At 38.3% G+C, this 17,801-nt stretch overlaps 3 protein-coding genes across 3 annotated transcripts in view; 2 read left to right on the top strand and 1 right to left on the bottom strand.

Annotated features, from left to right (window-relative positions):
* The window catches only part of rgs7a (regulator of G protein signaling 7a), a 49,887-nt gene extending 42,950 nt beyond the window's left edge, over positions 1–6,937 (bottom strand). Inside the window, exons 1-2 of the mRNA XM_034152442.1 lie at positions 6,751–6,937; positions 5,696–5,814 (exon numbers count right to left, since the gene is read on the bottom strand). Of these exons, the coding sequence (XP_034008333.1) occupies positions 5,696–5,773 (78 nt within the window). The 5' untranslated portion in view covers positions 5,774–5,814; positions 6,751–6,937. The remainder of the gene's footprint in view (positions 1–5,695; positions 5,815–6,750) is intronic.
* A 3,853-nt stretch (positions 6,938–10,790) lies between these two features.
* On the top strand, positions 10,791–13,806 carry LOC117499812 (ubiquitin-conjugating enzyme E2 D4-like). Its single transcript, XM_034152443.1, has 7 exons — positions 10,791–10,965; positions 11,764–11,827; positions 11,941–11,972; positions 12,324–12,401; positions 12,532–12,637; positions 13,217–13,310; positions 13,404–13,806. The coding sequence occupies exons 1-7, from the start codon at positions 10,942–10,944 to the stop codon at positions 13,447–13,449; spliced, it is 444 nt and encodes a 147-aa protein (XP_034008334.1). The 5' UTR covers positions 10,791–10,941; the 3' UTR covers positions 13,450–13,806.
* A 1,433-nt stretch (positions 13,807–15,239) lies between these two features.
* The window catches only part of LOC117499956 (protein bicaudal C homolog 1-like), a 58,952-nt gene continuing 56,390 nt past the window's right edge, over positions 15,240–17,801 (top strand). Inside the window, 1 exon segment of the mRNA XM_034152669.1 lies at positions 15,240–15,702. Within this exon segment, the coding sequence (XP_034008560.1) occupies positions 15,510–15,702 (193 nt within the window). The 5' untranslated portion in view covers positions 15,240–15,509.

Here is a 17,801-nt window from a genome sequence, read left to right as displayed (position 1 = left end):
CACTCTCATAGCATAAAAGCTGCTGTCAGAATCTCTCTAAAGCTTCCTAATTAACACGTTTTATTTAATGTATTAATTCCGTACAAACACATATAAAGTGTTGATTAGCCAGCAATAGATGATGTTATGCTGAGCAGAAAGATGAGAGTCATGCTCTTTTCTTACTCTCTCTAAGAAAGGGAATAAACATAGTTCTAACCCTAACCCTAAAAAATGAAGTGATTTAATTTCCTCCTAAAACTATATTGTTATTGCAATTATAAAATAGTTGCATACTTTATGATACTGTAAATATTTGCGGAGTGGCTCAGGCATCCAGCCCAAGATAGCTTATTGATCTAACCAAACCATGCTAAATGTCAACAGCCACTACTGAATAATTACTAAGATATCAAAGTAATTTTGATTATTCATAAAATGGAAATATGAGTACCTGTTATGAATTTGCCACCTACGGTATCTTCACTGTGCGCGCCTTTCTTTCTTTCTTTTGTCATTTTATATTATCTCTTTCAAGGCCAATTGTTGTGAAATGTATCAATTATACGTACCAGGACTACACCACAATCGACTGTTGCATGTGTCACTAATGCAGGCTTCTCTAATTGCCGTTTGACGTCAGCAAATACACGCAAAATGGATTAGTTTGAAATACACAAAGCCGTAAATGCCAATTTTCCATCCGACGGTGTCTGCCAAACACCCTCACTTTCCCTCAAGAGTGTATGCAAAAAAGAACATGCGTGTTTTCACACACAGGAAGAGAAATCGCCTGGCTGGCAAGCTGACATACAAAGAGCCCTACTTCACACACAAAGATCTCTCTGATCTGGCAATTATAGATCATCCCACCTCACCCCCTCCTCTCTCCCTCTTTCTCTCGGTCTTCCTGATCTTCTGATTGCAGATTGAGGGAGACAGGCAGTACAAGAACCCTTCAATCTGGCTCTCAACTGAGAAAAAGCTGAAAATATATTCAGTTCCCTCCGCTTTATGACTCACGAACAATGTAGGATGGTTGGGAAATCTATTGAAAACAGGGCATCGTTATATAGGGTTTGTTTAATAAATGTAGATTAGCCCTAGAAGGAGAAATGCTTTCTACTGTATAAGGAAATCTCTGCTGAATTTTAAGTAGTAAAGTTAGACTCTGTGTATTGTATTGTGTGTATTGGCTGCAGTTCTGCATCATTTAACAAAACTACATTACCACCATATTGCACTGATGCAGTGTGAGTAGAGGGAAAGTCTTGTTCCTGCAAAATCATCTCTTGTACACAACCACTTAATCAATTCACAAATCAATAGCACGCACTAATACCTTTGCCCTGTTTGTTATTTCTGTTTGTTCATTACTTCATTACTGAGTCGCACTAAGAGGATATGGTTCAAAGGTCACCTTGCGGCATCAACACCCTTTTCAAAAGTGTGAAGGACAGACACTTAGATGTATTGTTTATGTGCTTGTCTGTCAAGTAAAAGACCAGTCCACACGGGCATTTAAAATATGATACAGGCTAAGTTTCATACTGCAAAATCAATTCAAAGATTTGATAATAAAACCCTGAGAGAAGGCAAGGATTGTCAGAGGAGAAATGTGATGCTTTTGGATCACTGACCGTATTCTCTTTGACCTAATCATTCATTTTAAGACAGAAATGCTTAGTGAGATGAATGGTAGTTGACATGCAGGACAAGACTATTCGGTCTAATTACATACAATTAATTGCATGAGTATGTTTAATGAGGATTTGAAGAATATTCATGGCTAGTTATTGTTTTACTAATGTATAAAAAGGGAACCACAGTGGGAAGAAACGCATCTGTATTCCATGTCAATACCACAATTATCTGACATTGTTTGGCCTTAATACTAGTTTGTTTGTCGACATACTGTAAAGCGGTGAAATGTGCAACAACAATAAGCACTGCAGAGTTCTTTCTGCATCATTGTCATCCGCGGAGAAGACCAAGTTTCATCAGGGACCAATTACTTTGAGGATGCACAATATTGACATTTATGTAAGCTGAAGGACTGAAAATAACAATACGAACGTGAAGGCAACGGTGCATGTGCTCATTGGGGAAAAAACTGAATAGAAAAAAATAAACACGTACATTTAGAATGAATGGCTTTACACAGAGACCGAAGCCAAACTGGCTGCTGGAAGAACAATTATTGGATGCCCGTTGGCAGCTCCGATGTAAATAAGAGTGGGCTGGTGCCTCAGCCGTCAGATACCACGCCACAGAGGAAGATCAGACTCCAGGAGCTGCGGTATACTGCTTCAAATGTTATCTCCATTCATTTTTTTCTAGTCCTCAAATTCCTATTTTTCTATCAACTTTTGGGACATTAGGAATGTTGTGGCTGGATTGTTCAATTATTCAATTTCAAACCAAATAACTGGCAGAGATGTACGCCTTTGTTGCAGTGTTTGAAAAGCTCTGTCAACTGTATGGGGTGGGAGAAACAACAAAACATTTTCAATCAGGAAATAACTCACATTTTCTCTTGTGCAACAGAAATCTTGCAATGAAACAATCCAAAAATATTGTGCCGTATTTGAGGGGAAATGTGTCAAGGATGTGAAAATACATGATATTGTAAAAGTGGATGTTAACTGTCTTCAGCCTCAAGATTTCCTCTAGGAGGATGAAGCAAATGCAGAAACACCATCAAAATGTTACTATATTCATTTATACTGTATGCTAAATCTACTCATTAAAATATATAGATACTTGTATATCATTATATATTAATATATATAATTATCACACACGTATGCAGACACACAGAGCGACTAACACACACGAAGCGCTGGCTGATCTCTCCTCGCGCTGAGTGACGATGAACTTCACCAGAGCTGTCTTAGGATCGCATAAAAAATTCAGGACTCTCTCTTAGCAACATTCGCCCTACATACAGCGTGCACACATGCTCACACATGCATCACAGCATTATTCATGGTGCACACATGTGAGCAGGCATGAAGAAACACACACTCACACGCTGGTGCTCTTGATGATATAAAGTGAGCCTGACGTGTTTAATGTGAGAGCAGCAAGACATCACAAAGGCTTTTATATGAAAAGTAATGATCTAGACCCTCAGACATGCTGTGCATAGCCCATGGAACACTCCATTAAACATCTTATTGATATTTACTGATAAACAGGAGTAGTTCTGACGTATTGGCCTACTTGTAGGATCACCTGTGACTGTTGTCGATAAATCACAAAGCAAGCTATATGTGCATCTGTGTCTGTAAATAAGATTTAAATAGTGTGTGCATCTTCATTTGTGATACAAATAAAAGTGCTTAGGCAAGGTGTTTTTGTATATGAGTCCTCGAAGAAAACAGACAGCTCTGCACACATCTCCACGGCATGCTGGTCAGCACCTCAGCTCGACCATCCATTTTCATTAAGACGGTAATGACAGGAGTGGAGGGGTGGACAGGTGAGAGAAGGAAAGATTGAGAGAGTTAGAGGATGTAGTTATGCTCCCATTGGATATACTATCAAACCACTATCTGCTGTCCTCAGCAATAAACCTCCCTCCGCTCAAATTACATAATCCTTCCACTACTATACACTAGCAAATTGACTATCCAGTAGTTGGCTTGATATTAACATTTTGTATAACGTGTCCACTGTGTATCCATCAAGTTCCTGCACAGGATGTCTGAGCAGCAGAACGGATTATAAAAGTGTTTTGCCCACTCGAGTTTTCAGTTCAATGTGGGTTGCAACACCTTTGCCAAGTCAACTTTATGAAAAGCATTTGGGGCATCTATTCATCCTGGCGGTATACGCACGTCTACAGACAGTACTCTTGTGATGGTAGTTTTCAATTAAACCCACTCCGGAAACACAATTTCATCCTTGCTGCCTTCACCATGTTCTTTCATTCTGCAGTGTATCTGGGTCAGCCAGTGTACGGAGCCAAGTTGTGGCCATGTGTGGTCAAGTGTTGAGAAGTGAAGAATTGGATGATGTAGGAAAGCTACACAACTAAGATATTACGTATGTAACCAAACATTTGAAACACACAGCTCCTAAAGTCTATCTATCGATCTTGCTTCCTAATGCCTCATGAAAAACTGTCAGAAATCAAATATATTTTCTGAAGGTAAAAGCTGCATAGAAAAACACTTGCATACTTGGTACTACAGATCCTTCATGGCACTATCGAAAAAGCAGGACTTTCAGATCAATAGCAGGAAAAGGGAAGAGACATCGCATGTAATTGAATAGCTAGGAAAGCCCTCAAGTCAATATTTAATATACAAGTGGTTTTCATGCCTTAATTAATCACAGTTTCATATTAACATGAAATGTAATAGAAGTTCAGAAATTATTTAGCGACATATATCTAGCTCCATTATCTTTATTATTTAGCCCCGCTTTGGGAAGATACCAAAAATAGTTACTTCAAAAATCTAAAGCAACCTTTCTGCTACTAGCATAGCGGCACATCCAGCAAATCTAGTCCCAAACTGGCAGTAATATTGCTTAACACGCTGTGAGTGCTATAAAAGACCGTCGATCTATGATATCATGCTAAGCGTATCCTCTTCCTGTTGTGCAGATGCTGTCGCAGATGGGATGGGAGCATTCGCTAATGAGTGAAGAGAATGAAATGAAGAAATTCACGTAACGCTTGAGTCATCAAGGAATGAAATAAAAAGACAATGATCACTCCATTGGTGAATCTGAAGGTGAAGAAAAACGTTGCATTGCCCTTTAGGAAATGTCCAGGTAAATACAGCTACACTTGAAGACAATAACAGCGCCACCAGGGAGAAGATGACTGCAAAAGCAATTTTCAGAAGGGTTTATATTTAGGTTGATCTTTAATGTAGCTGTTTTTGTCAAGGGAGACAAAAAGATAAAAACGAAACGAGTGCACATATTGCACTGCAAGGTGTTAAGATTTCTAAAATAAATTATAATTGGACTTCAAGCCTCAAAGTAAACAAACGTTATCTTCCCTGCAGATTATTATATTAATAATTCGTTTGATGTTTGAAGCAGGATGCATTAAAGGTGTCTCAGCGGTCTGTACACTCCCCTCCCTTTCTCTACTGTAATTCTCTAATGTAGTCACAGATTGAACAGTGAAGAAAAACACCAGTAGCAGTGTAATGACTTGTTTCCAAAGCCTGTGGCTACATTTTGGTTTCTTTAATGTGAGTCGGTTAAAAACCCATCCTCCGACATGTTAGTAATAAAAGCTGATGGTACTGTGCAACTGGAAAATGTGTGCATGAGTGTCAGGGTCGCACAGTGGGTTTGCGTGTGTGTGTGTGTGTGTGTGTGTGTGTGTGTGTGTGTGTGTGTGTGTGTGTGTGTGTGTGTGTGTGTGTGTGTGTGTGTGTGTGTGTGTGTGTGTGTGTGTGTGTGTGTGTGTGTGTGTGTGTGTGTGTGTGTGTGTGTGTGTGTGTAGGCATGCTTAGCTTCTATTTACATGTTGTGAGAGAAAAATTGCATGTTCTCTCCATGCTTTCATCAAACTGATGTAGCATTACAACCCTAAATCAACCATGGCACAAGAACAGTGTCTTGCCATTAGTAATAGCAGTTTCCATTGCACAGCTCATCGTCAAGTAAATTGATGCAAGAGAGCCACACTCACACTCGCAAACACACACACATATACACGTGCAGACTAAAAATAGCAGCTGCTTACCTTTCTGTACACTATCATGTTGGGGGACTCATCCGCTACCCCGTTGGTCCCCTGCCCACCGCTGTTGGTCTGTGCCATGATCCAGTAGGTAAATCTGCCACAGGAAACGTCAGGTGCTCCTGTTGGGAACCGAAAGAATATTTTGATCCATCAGAAGAACAATGGAGCTTGAACGTGACTTGCCCTCACCTTGTCAAGAGGAAAACCATTTACATAACCTGTGGCCTGAATCACCTTTCAACGTATTTGACATTTCCACATAGAACAGATGTGCACAGATGTGCACAGCTCCAATTCTGCTACACGTGTTCACATTTCACAAGGTCTTGACAAGGACATTATTTTTATGATAGGCAGCTGATTTTGCACACCATTTGGTTTCTGCTGGTTCAATATGAATTCCAAGTGAATGAGGCAAAAGTTCAACTAGATAGGCAATTAATGGTACCATGAAGAACTACTACTTTTTCCCATTGAGCACAAAATCCATTTATCATTTTGTACTGTTTGTTGACATCGGATAATTCAGCAGCAAGCCTTAATTCCTACATGGCACCTTGTCTGCATCTTAGATTGTACTTGCAAGATAAGGTGAGGTGAAGACCCGTACCCTGACAACAGTAAATGCAGTAAAGAAGAAAAAAAAACACCCTCCCTGGAGGAGGTACAATGCAGCTTAGATACATCCACTTTGGTAGAGCATCCATAGTCAAACGTGCAAGACTGTGCACCTGTAACGGATATCGTTTGCAGGTTACAGCTCCATTATCCTTTCTTCCCCATACGACATCCACACGACATCTTTGGGAGGTTAAGTCTGCAACAATAAATAGCCTATAGCATGCAAACAGCGAAGTCATGAAACCTGTGCTTTACATCAGGCCGTCAGCGATACTATTTTGTGTTTGTTAAGCCCCTGCACGTATCAGCACCTTGGACAGCTGCTGCAAGACGCCCGCGCCCGTTATTGTCCCCTTTTCTTAATCACGAATAGCTCGTAAATACAGCGACAACACAGCGACAACGGTGACCGGAGGAGAAGGGGGGGGGCTTACCTGAAAAAACGCGCAACCCGCTTTAGGAGTCCTGAATCCTTGCAGAGGTGGAAGCCTGGTCCTTCGCGTTCAGTATGTCAACTGGCAGACATAGGAATGCGAGGATTTTTCATTGGCAACGTGAAGAGGCAGACATTCGGTGGACACTTGGTGTGGTTCAGCTCTGTGTCTCTCCTCTTCTCTTCTCCAAACGATGCTGCTCAGAAGCACGGGCGCGCCACCACCGCGAACGCGCATCGATCCATGACCAATGGCGTGTAAGGAATAAATTACAACCAGTTTTGGAGACATGCAGCTATTTCTCCAACTCAAAATGTACTGCTATACACTGCAGTGATATGCTAGTCCTTAAAGACAGGTCGAGACATGCTGTCTAGTAATATTTTAGCAATTGCAGTTTTTATTTATGGTGAAATTGTGGAAAAATATAGCAATAATTTTATGTTTCACTCACTACAACATCCAGAGTAACTTTCACTTAACTTCAGTATTTCATGTTTTTACTAATAAATATCTTCAGTCCAATGCATATTCGGAAGAAAAAAAAATACAACAAGCAAATGAAAAACATTGCACTTATGCAGTAAATGTAATCACCCCACAGCGTAGACAGTTAGATTTAGCTCCACCGCTGCCTGTAAACATTAAAGTGCTGCTTATGATAATGCATCAGTAAGCTCTTATTCAATCATATAATATTGCGACACTAACAGAGCTCGTTTTCATGCATAGTGATACTTTAATGCTTATACTTTAAGTACATTTTTGCTGATAATACAAACAATGGAATGCAGGTTGAGCATTAATTGAGCATTCTTTAAACTGATTTTAGTAAAGGAATGCACATTCTGATACAAGGAGGGGCTGTGTACTTCATTTACTGCTGTCCCTATAGAATTAATGTTATATATAATGTGAAAACTCAGTGATGTGATCATGCGCAAACCTAGACAAATTAGTAACACCTTAGATATACATACTTACTTTCGCCTTTGTTGATTCAATAGAGCTTTGTGTTTTTACGGTAGACAAGGTATTTTTACTTAGACAACAATATTTCAGTTTTAACTTAAAATATCAGAACATAATATTTAACACAGAAACTGAGCCACTGTTGTTGCGCCTTATTAAGTAAGTATATTTAACAATATTGTTGACCCTGGTAGAATGGTGTATTTTACTCCCTTTATTGTATATGTGAGGGTCTATGTATGCTTTCTGTGTTTGACAATGTCACAAATAAATAATATATAAAAAAAATTAAAAAGTATATTTAACAATGAATTGTCTTCATTAAAAGACAGTTCATGTGTTAAAAGACATACAAATTAAAGGTTAGTGCAGAGGAGTTGAACAATTTTAAATGTTACTTGTATTTCACACACATTGTAATGTACCTCCCAGGCAATAATCAAATGTTAAATATTAGCTATGAGTTTCTGTGATTCAGTGCTGCAGATATGAATAGATAGATACATAAATAGAAAATCTCTTATTTTGCTGCAATCTGTGGCTTTGAGGTATGCAGCAGTCCAGGCGTGAAAGATGGCAGATGTGCCTCTCGCCCTTATGTCCTGTACTGTATGTATCTGTGTGTGTGTGTGTGTGTGTGTGTGTGTGTGTGTGTGTGTGTGTGTGTGTGTGTGTCTGTCTGTCTTTCCCTTTGCTCTCTCTCGAGACTCAAGCTCTCTGCAAGATGGAACTAAACATTGGGATGTACAACCACCATGGATGGGCTGATAACAGCGTTCAATGATTAAAGGTAACTAAGTCAAACAGCATTGCAATACAGCCTTGGGATATACAAAGTCATCAGATGTTCATATTCCATTCCATCTTTGCATTATTTTCCTTTTTCATTTCCATCTGTTATTATAATCACCTTTTTCTGCATTAGCAATGTTTTGTAATTAGGTGTGTTGAAACTGGGTCATTTATATCAGGCAAGTTTCCAAACTCATTTAATTCATCCTTAAAAACATGAAACCAAGATGCTGTTTTCATAATAAATAGACCCATCTCAAATCTTGCACTAGTAGGAAATTATTTAGAAAGTTCCTTTTATGCAAATCAACAACATCATTAATGGAAATTGAGTTTTTGACCACTTTAATTCTGGCTTTACACGCTGAAGACAGTACTGATTAGGTACTAAATCACTTTATTTTTATTCAGAATATAGAAAGCATCAAGGCTATGTTCAAGGAAATTAATGCACCTTTTGATAGACCGGAAGGCATGGGGCCATGTTGTTGACGTATGTTATCCTGAATCACAGCAGATCACAATGACATGCAGATTTTTCCAGAGCTCAGTTCGGCCTCTCTTATTTGAAACCAACTGTATGCTACCTTTAAGACCCATGGACTACTAGACCAAACCGCAGAGTTGGAAATGTTAGTGTTATAATGGAATAAGATTTGAGCTTCTTTGCAGCAACATCAGGGATATAATTTCATCAGTCCATAAAAGATTTAGAGAAACTTGTTCATGCCTTCATCTCAGCAGGGTGGACTCAAATAACAGACCCTTGTTTGGTTTCTTAACAGGTCCCTGCAACCCCCTCCAGGATGCTGCTGCAACAACCTTTCTTACACCCTCACACTGGCCTCCTTACAGAACTGATTTTTCAGTGATGGTTTAGTTTATACATCCTTTTACAGCTTAGGGCAAAATTACATCACTGATATGCTCGTATAATATAAACCCACCATGCAGACCCCTTAGATCTTTCAGAAGTCAGCTTGATATGCCTTGAGTCAAAACCATAGACTGTATATATAAAGGTCAAAACCCAACAATATGTTGGATTTAGCCATATACTGTATGCTGCAGACCAAAGAAACCAGCTTCCTTATTACCCTCTATGCACCCCAATTTCAACCACTTTCAAATCTAAATTACATTTTACGTTATTCTCCTTTGATTGATTATATTCTCTGCTGCACTTATATTTTCATTATAACATTTGGGGACATTTATTACTGCTCTGAATTATTACTGTACTTATTACTCATGATGGTTCCTATGAGGAATATCTGTTAAGCTCGAACCGTAAGTGAATCACTGCAAAGTCTGCAGAAACCTCTAGTATCAGTTTGGAATATTTGACGCCCTAAATACCTTTGTAACGATTAAGACGAGTTGAGCGTAGTCACCCTGCATTATTTTTGTTTTAATAATGAATTGTTTGTGTACTTTTTTGAATCAAATTCATACTATTTCAAAATGTTTGCATTCATTTCAATGTAGTTATTCTTTTTATTTTTTATGCTGACGATGATATCAGCCGTTCATCTTCCCCTCTCATTAGTGAAGCTTACATCATAGTCAGGTCTGGCATTTCACATACCGTATGTTCCTTAAAGGTCAGACATCACCACCTCATACAGAATGCCACTGTCTCTAATGCTATAAATGCAATGAAAATATGGCAATAGACACATCCATGCAGGAACTACAGATGGAAATTAGAAAGAGTTTTTTAGATTAATATATGTTTGTACATGGTCCCTGATATAAGAAATGTATTAATAAAAGAAAACAATCTAGCAGGGTTATACGCTATAGACGTGCAGTGACTAGACCCAAGCTTTGTTTTAAATAAAGGCTGTCTTTGTTAACTAATGCCACTTTAACAGTCAAAATGTTTTTCATCACAGTGGTAATCAACCTAGTTTTGTGTGGTATTTTAAGATGTTGTTCTTAACTCTACTGGGTTTACTATATATATATATATATTTATACATGTATTTACATTTATATATATTCACACATATATATATATTTATAATTGTAGATAAATGTATTTATTTAAATGTATATATAAATGCAGATAAATGTATTTATTTATATATATGTATATATATATACATACATTTATATAATACATGTATTTACATTTATATATGTATAAATATATATATTTGTATATATATAGAAACGTAATTCATACATATAAATGTATATATATATGTTGGAATTACTTTTCTGTGAACGCCTTAACTGAAAACTCAAATTCCCACAATGCACCGGTCCATTCTTCGTCGACGAACAAAAACGCGGAAACAAAAGAAATAATCAGTTTGTCAAAACAAATAACAACGAGTCGGCATAAAGTGAGCGTAGCGGTAGCTGTCAGCTCTTAAACTTAACACCACAGCTTCGTTTAACCGATCTGAAAGACTTCCCATGGCTCTGAAAAGAATACAGAAGGTAAGAATTCGTCCTCTTTTATTTAATGTACAGAAAAGGTTAGGGCGATGCGGAAACGTCGTTATAGCGTTAGCCAGTCATCCGTCTAGCTTGATAGCATCTGTTTGCTAACCTAAGGCGGTTGATTATTGTAACGTACCTACGGATTTTTGTACATTTTACGATAGATTTAGCTAATTAATTCACACGGCAGTTTTTTTACGACAGAGAATCTGATATTTATTCCACTGGTGATGTCTTTAACGCTACACCGAACCCAGTTAGCGATAGCTTACGTTGAGCAGTTATACTAAAATGAGCTAACTTCAAGCTAAGTGGAAGCTAAATCTGGCCTAGCAAACGAACATGGTGAACGCCCTGTACGTTTGTGTTTCTGGCTACTTGTTAATATGATTGCATTTCCTCAAGTTTTAGCTACTCGTCCGCTAACATTGGTGTACAGTTAAACATACTATATTCTCGCTTTTAGGCAGCACATTTAACGTTACAATGCGAGCATATCTTTCAAACTATTAACATTTGTGTTTATCCACTCAATTATTATACAAAAAAACATGTACACTTTACGCAGTTTTCGTAGCCCGTGATGCGAAGAACATCGTATTTTACCTGCCCCTTATTAATAAAAATGAAACCGAAATCAAAAGTCAACCCAACAATCTACCATCAGCAAAACCGGTTAACTGACATCTTCATACTGCCTAATTATTCTTTCTTTATATGTGTTCTTAAACCTAAAGATGTTCATACAGCATAAATTTACCCAAAAATGATGACTTACTATTACTATTTGTATAGGAGTTGCAAGACTTGGGAAAGGACCCCCCTGCCTCATGTTCAGCTGGACCTGTAGGGGATGACTGTAAGTGTGAGAATACGTAACATTTCTTAATGTTTAATCTACCACGGTCATTCTTGTTATCAATATTGTAACAATGTTCTCACGGATTATGTTGTCCTCTTTGTTTCTTTCAGTGTTTCACTGGCAAGCTACCATCACAGGACCGGTGAGAGTTTTTCTGGATTAGTTTCCTGGATTTTTTAAAAACCAAGTTTCTTCTGGATCTCTAGACAATAGTGTTTTATGTTGACTTTACAACCCTTTCTGTTCTGTATGGAGAGCACAGACTGGCACACTCTATCCCAGTGTTAGTCTCTAAAGCCAATGGCATTACTTAGACAATAGGAAGGGGAAATACCATAATGCCATTATGTAAGCAAAGAAAAATCTCAAACAAATGAAAGGGGGAAAAAAAGATCTGAAAACTATGTTTTGAATCTCAATACATATAATACAGTCTTTTATTGCATACATGACAAGGCATTATTTAACAATCCTTTTCCTCATTATTTTCTAGAATGACAGCCCTTATCATGGAGGAGTGTTCTTCCTTTCTGTCCATTTTCCCACTGACTACCCCTTTAAGCCACCAAAGGTAAGATTGTTTTCTTACAGATTAATTTGAGGTAAATGACAATCATTTTTCACTGTTTTCTAGAACAAACAATTAGTCAATACAAGATTAAAAGGTTATGTGATCCACTAATGCTTTGTTTTTTTCATAGCTTGCCTTTACAACGAAGATCTATCACCCAAACATCAACAGCAATGGCAGCATCTGCCTTGACATCTTGAGGTCGCAGTGGTCCCCTGCGCTCACAGTATCAAAAGGTAACTACTCTCCATTTCACCTGTACATTAAAGTGTAATACTTTTCTACAGCACTGTGAAGAAAACTGTTTTTTATGTCAGCTTAACTTTGAAATCACAAAGGAATGTATTTAAAAAAAAATATGATTTCACATGCTTATGGGTAAATTAGGAGCTTGAGCTAAAACAGAACATGGAAAGGGAATGCCAAAGACGGTTAGGTGAATTGGAATAAATATAGCCAGGAAGGGAAGCCCTCACCATGCTCTCAACACAATTGGATTCTTCCAAATGAATGATTTTCAGTCTCTATGGACACGCATAACAGGATTTTCAGGGTTGATTATCCAAGAATAAAACTAAAGCCGTGTGCTTTTGACATTTAGAAAATTGTGAAATTGCAGGTTTTGTACTGTATAATTGGAGAGGGCAAACGGGTGATGTTCAAAAGTTTTAGAACCTAAACTTATGGGATTTGGCTTTAACGGTGCATGAAATGAAAGCTTGTTCATTTGTGTTTAAATTGGAGAACAAGTTAAAAAGTTGTTCAAATTAATTTAAACCTATTTGCATAACATTTCTTTTATTTTTTCCTTCCAGTTTTATTATCTATTTGCTCCTTGCTATGTGACCCAAATCCTGATGATCCGTTAGTCCCAGACATTGCGCACATCTACAAATCAGACAGACAAAGGTGAGTACAAATGGCCCAAAATGTGGAATGTGGACAAACTTGAATCCATCATCTATTTTGGAAATACTCATCCTGGTTTTCATATCTCCTTAGGTACAACAAAGTAGCCAGGGAATGGACCCAGAGGTATGCAATGTGAGGGACCGAAGTTTCAGCAACAAAGACGCATCCCTGAACGCCTCAGAATATGACAGTACTGTTTCAACTGCTCATTCACACTGGTTCTAGTTGAGGTGTTGTATTCGCTTGAAGCACGTTCTCTACTTGGACTTTACTTGACTTTCCTGTTTTTACTGTTTTATTTTCCCCTTAAATTGGCGTCATTATTATTATTATTATTATTGGTTGTGGTGAGATGGCCTGATTTCTTTTAAGAGATATATATTGTACAAGACCATACTGAATTTATTTTTCATTATTTTTCATTAAAGACATTAACCAAGTGAATTGCAAATTGTTTCTTGGCAACGTGCATAAAAACCGAAATTATGAACCATTTGGCATTAAGTGTTTCATTCTGTGAACAGTACATTTCTATTACCTACAAATTAGTTGCCCTTACTTCTACTATTCACATGGCCACTAGGTGGTAGCCTTTACTTTTTACAGCTCAAACCTGGGCAGTCAAATATTCTTGTTTGTCTCACTTGCTCTTAAAGCCCATTTACTGAGTAGTTATTCATGTGGATAACTTTTATAATGTCGTGGTTTAGCAATTAAATTCAAATTAGAACAAATTTTCAGTCCATTGAAATGAGACCATCCATTATATTCACCTCTACTGGTTTTACACGCAGTAATTAAGCAGCTCATGTCTTCTTGATGTGTCTACATTACAATGCAAATATGCTGATATTAATTTAATGACTGGCATGAACATATTTAATCTACATTACTATGTTGGTGTGACTTCACAAAACTACTGAGGGCATGTATTGTCCTGATAGTATAAGGTTGGCCCTCAAATGTTTAACTTTGATAACCTGCAAGAGGTTATCAAAGTTAAACACTTGGAGATTTGACCTTTTCATACATTTTAAATAATATATGACTACCTTAACCATTTTGGGTTTAGATTAAGATATCAAATGCCAAAGATATCCTACAATTAGAGAACAATTGAGAATGATTTTCACAAGACTAAAATCAAGTTGATGAAGTGTTCCTTCCAAATGGACAGAAAACCGGGTCCTGCAGCAACAAGGTGATTTTGCTTTAAAATGAAAGCCCCAGCTTTCAAACTAAGGTTAATATCAGGCCATATATCGAAACTATCAATCATTTCCTGAACACAGCCCGAGTATAATCCTGGAATTGTACAGGGACTTGGACATCTTTTATTGCATACATCGCTGGCCTCTAGGTTTTGTATAACTTTATATGGCATTAGCACATAAACAATATCTTTGGATTGTACCCTTTTTGAGGCTGTTTCACATAATGTATGATTGCTCTACATTTGTTTTGGTTTCTCTTTCCTGTATTGCTTCCCTTCACCCACTCAGGATGTGTAGTGTTTCCTCTACAAACCAATAAACTGGTTGCATGGGGTGTTATTACAAAGTGCTGGCTAAGTGGGGGGAAAAGGAATAGAAATATTAATTTATACTCAGGCCAAGCCTCTCTTTATGCTTCATGGTTTATTTTCATATCTTGTGGTATAAAATTAACTTGTAATATAATCATCATAGCTCATAACTGTGCTATTGTTTGCTACAATTGGCTATAATAGCTTAACAGTTTCCCATAAATGAGATATAAAAGTTGTCTCCTATAGACAGAAAAAATCCAGTGAAATTTGGAGACTAAACATGAACCAGGAGAGGGAAGATGTTTTAAAAAAAATATTTTCTGGGAGGAGCCCCACTTTTTTTGTAGGGTGACACGTGAAACTTTCTCGAAGAGTTGGTTGCTATGTTTGCAGTGTGCACTGTGCATTAGGAAGCTCTGTTAACTCCAAACACGACGAAGGAAGAGTGTGCTGCTGCCTATTTTTAGGAAAGTCTGCCTGTAATGGGGGAAAACGAAGGGGCTTAAAGAAAGTGCAGAGGAAGGTCTCAACCGCGCTGCAATGAGCCCGCACAACACCGCGAAGTGACGGAATAAAAAAAGTTTACAGAAGTTTACCCGCTTTGCTTCAACTCGACTTAACTTTGTTTTAAAACGCAGTGGCCACTGGAGAAGTTGCTGAGCAGCGCAATGGCTGCCCAGTGCGACACTTTAAGCGGATACTTGCAGCAGTCGGACCAGGGCTCCAACAGCGAGCGCAGCGCCGACTCTCCCCTCCCGGGATCAGAGGAGGACCTGAGCGGGCTCCATCCGCTGCCAGACCCGGAGTGGACCGAGGAGAGGTTCCGGGTGGACCGCAAGAAGTTGGAAGCCATGTTACTAGGTATGATAAACATAGTAACTAAATAGAAACATATCAGTAGCCTATACTGAAGTATCTTTCTTGAGTATTGCGTTTAATCTTTTTTTATCCCGTCTCCTGTAATTGTAGGCTGTCGTTGTTTCCGAGGAACTGCACACTTTTGCAACCCTCTGACGGCTCTTTGTTTATGTTATACTCGTAAAATGAAATGTACTATCCATAATTAGTACTTTTTGTGACCTAAAAATAGCAGGGTTCCATTTTAGCATGGTCAAAAAAGTTGACCATGTCATGGGTTTGACCAACCAATTAGGCGTCAAATAGCTCTTGGCTTTCAATTAGTGATAACTTGTCAAAATCAAAAGTAAGTTATTTGTTACCCAAGGAAGTACGTTGCTTAATTTACAGTAATATTTGCGTACATTATGTCGAAAATAAAAGTTTTATGGAAGGTTAAAGGTTAAAAGGGGCAAAGACAATAACCATAATTTCTCTGCTAATGGAAGACAAGTAGTAACATGCGCCGACCACATGCTGTCGCTGCACAAACTGCATGGTGTGCATTTGTTTATAGAAACTGACCTAAACATGCAGTCTGCTTACTTTTCAGTAAACTTGGAAAGAGTCTGTAAACAAATATTTCACAATGGACATTTTTAGGGTAGCCATTCATTCAGTCCGCCTCTAAACTAATCCCAGATTGCTTAAAAAAGGAAAATCTAATCGTTAAATACAAAAACTGATGACAGGCTCATTAAGACAGGTCAGTCTCTGTTGAGAGGCCCCTAGAAACTCACAGATTGAGGTCATTTATCACATATTTCAACAGAAGAACGTGGAATATAAGAGCCTTTGGGTAAATGGGCTAGATTCTTTGTCATTTCCACGAATGCAGAGAAGCAGCCATAACATTCTTAGGAGGAACATCAGTCCTAATCATTCAGTAATTATAACAAGCCTGATTAATCGTGCTGATGAGTAAAGCTTTGAATTCCGTCGTTGTAGTTTGGGGAAAAGCTGTTTTTTTGTTAGGTTAAAGTTGTGATTTAAATGAGTGACTATCATTTGGAGTAATCCTCAGCAAGCTTCAAGTCTTAAGTTAGTTTATCCTTTATCCTATACACACAGACACACGTAGTTCCCCTTGAGAATGTCCTGGTTGCTGCTCCGCTGCTCGGTACATTCCTCAAAGCTCCATGTCATCCCTAACTCTTCCAGGAAAACAACTTAACCAGAGGCCGGCCCTAAATCGTAGTGTCCCGTATAAACCGTGCGCTATGTCCTATAGAGTCTATATGTGCATCTGTATGTGTTTATATATAATCTATCCATTCTACCGGGTCTTTAAAATTGTGTTAGTTTTGTCTCGTATTGCTGCCAACATCTTGTTTTACAATTTCTGCATCATGACGTCATGGGCGACATTGCTCATGTTGACATTGCAGCTAGGTTTGTGGCTGCTGTCTCCTGGCCTTCTGGTCAGTTATCGGTTCAGGTTTAAATACCATGCTATCTCAACTGTGAAACTGCTTTGACCTTTGGCATCTGGCTGTCAGGAAGAATCCAGGATGTCTGGTCGCATTGTATGTAGCTACACAGTCACATATGTTGAGTTTTGCACATGATCCTCCGATGAGTTCCATAAACTACAGACATATTATAGATTTGTTTCACTCACTAGATCAGGGACTACTGTACTAAAGGGTGTATATTAAAATCCGATGAATATCTCTTTTAGATAGTTCCATTTGGGTCAGAGCTCTGTAACATCTGGCTCTGTTTTGATTGGATGATCTTATGACTTTGACGGGGTACATCATGTTCTGAAGGCCACAATCTGGATTCTCGTGAAATAATTTAATGGGTACTCCAGTGTATTTTTGCTCAGTGTTTTATTGTCTGTGACTGTATCCCTGGCTTCTCTTTTCTGGAAAATTAAGAGCGCTTCACCCTCGGCAAAGAGTCACGGGTCAACTCATGTTGCGATCACTTCCCAAGCTTCAAAAGCTTAGCACCATGACTCTTTACCAAGTTATGTTTGTGCGCTAGTATGTAAAGAAACGAGACCAGATTCAAATTAGCCTGCATCTAGTTATGAATTATTTCACATTCAATCTGCC

The sequence above is a fragment of the Trematomus bernacchii genome, unplaced genomic scaffold, assembly GCF_902827165.1.
Source record: "Trematomus bernacchii unplaced genomic scaffold, fTreBer1.1, whole genome shotgun sequence".
NCBI lineage: Eukaryota > Metazoa > Chordata > Actinopteri > Perciformes > Nototheniidae > Trematomus > Trematomus bernacchii.
Note: the sequence above shows the minus strand (reverse complement) of the source record. Positions and strands in the feature narration are given on the sequence as shown.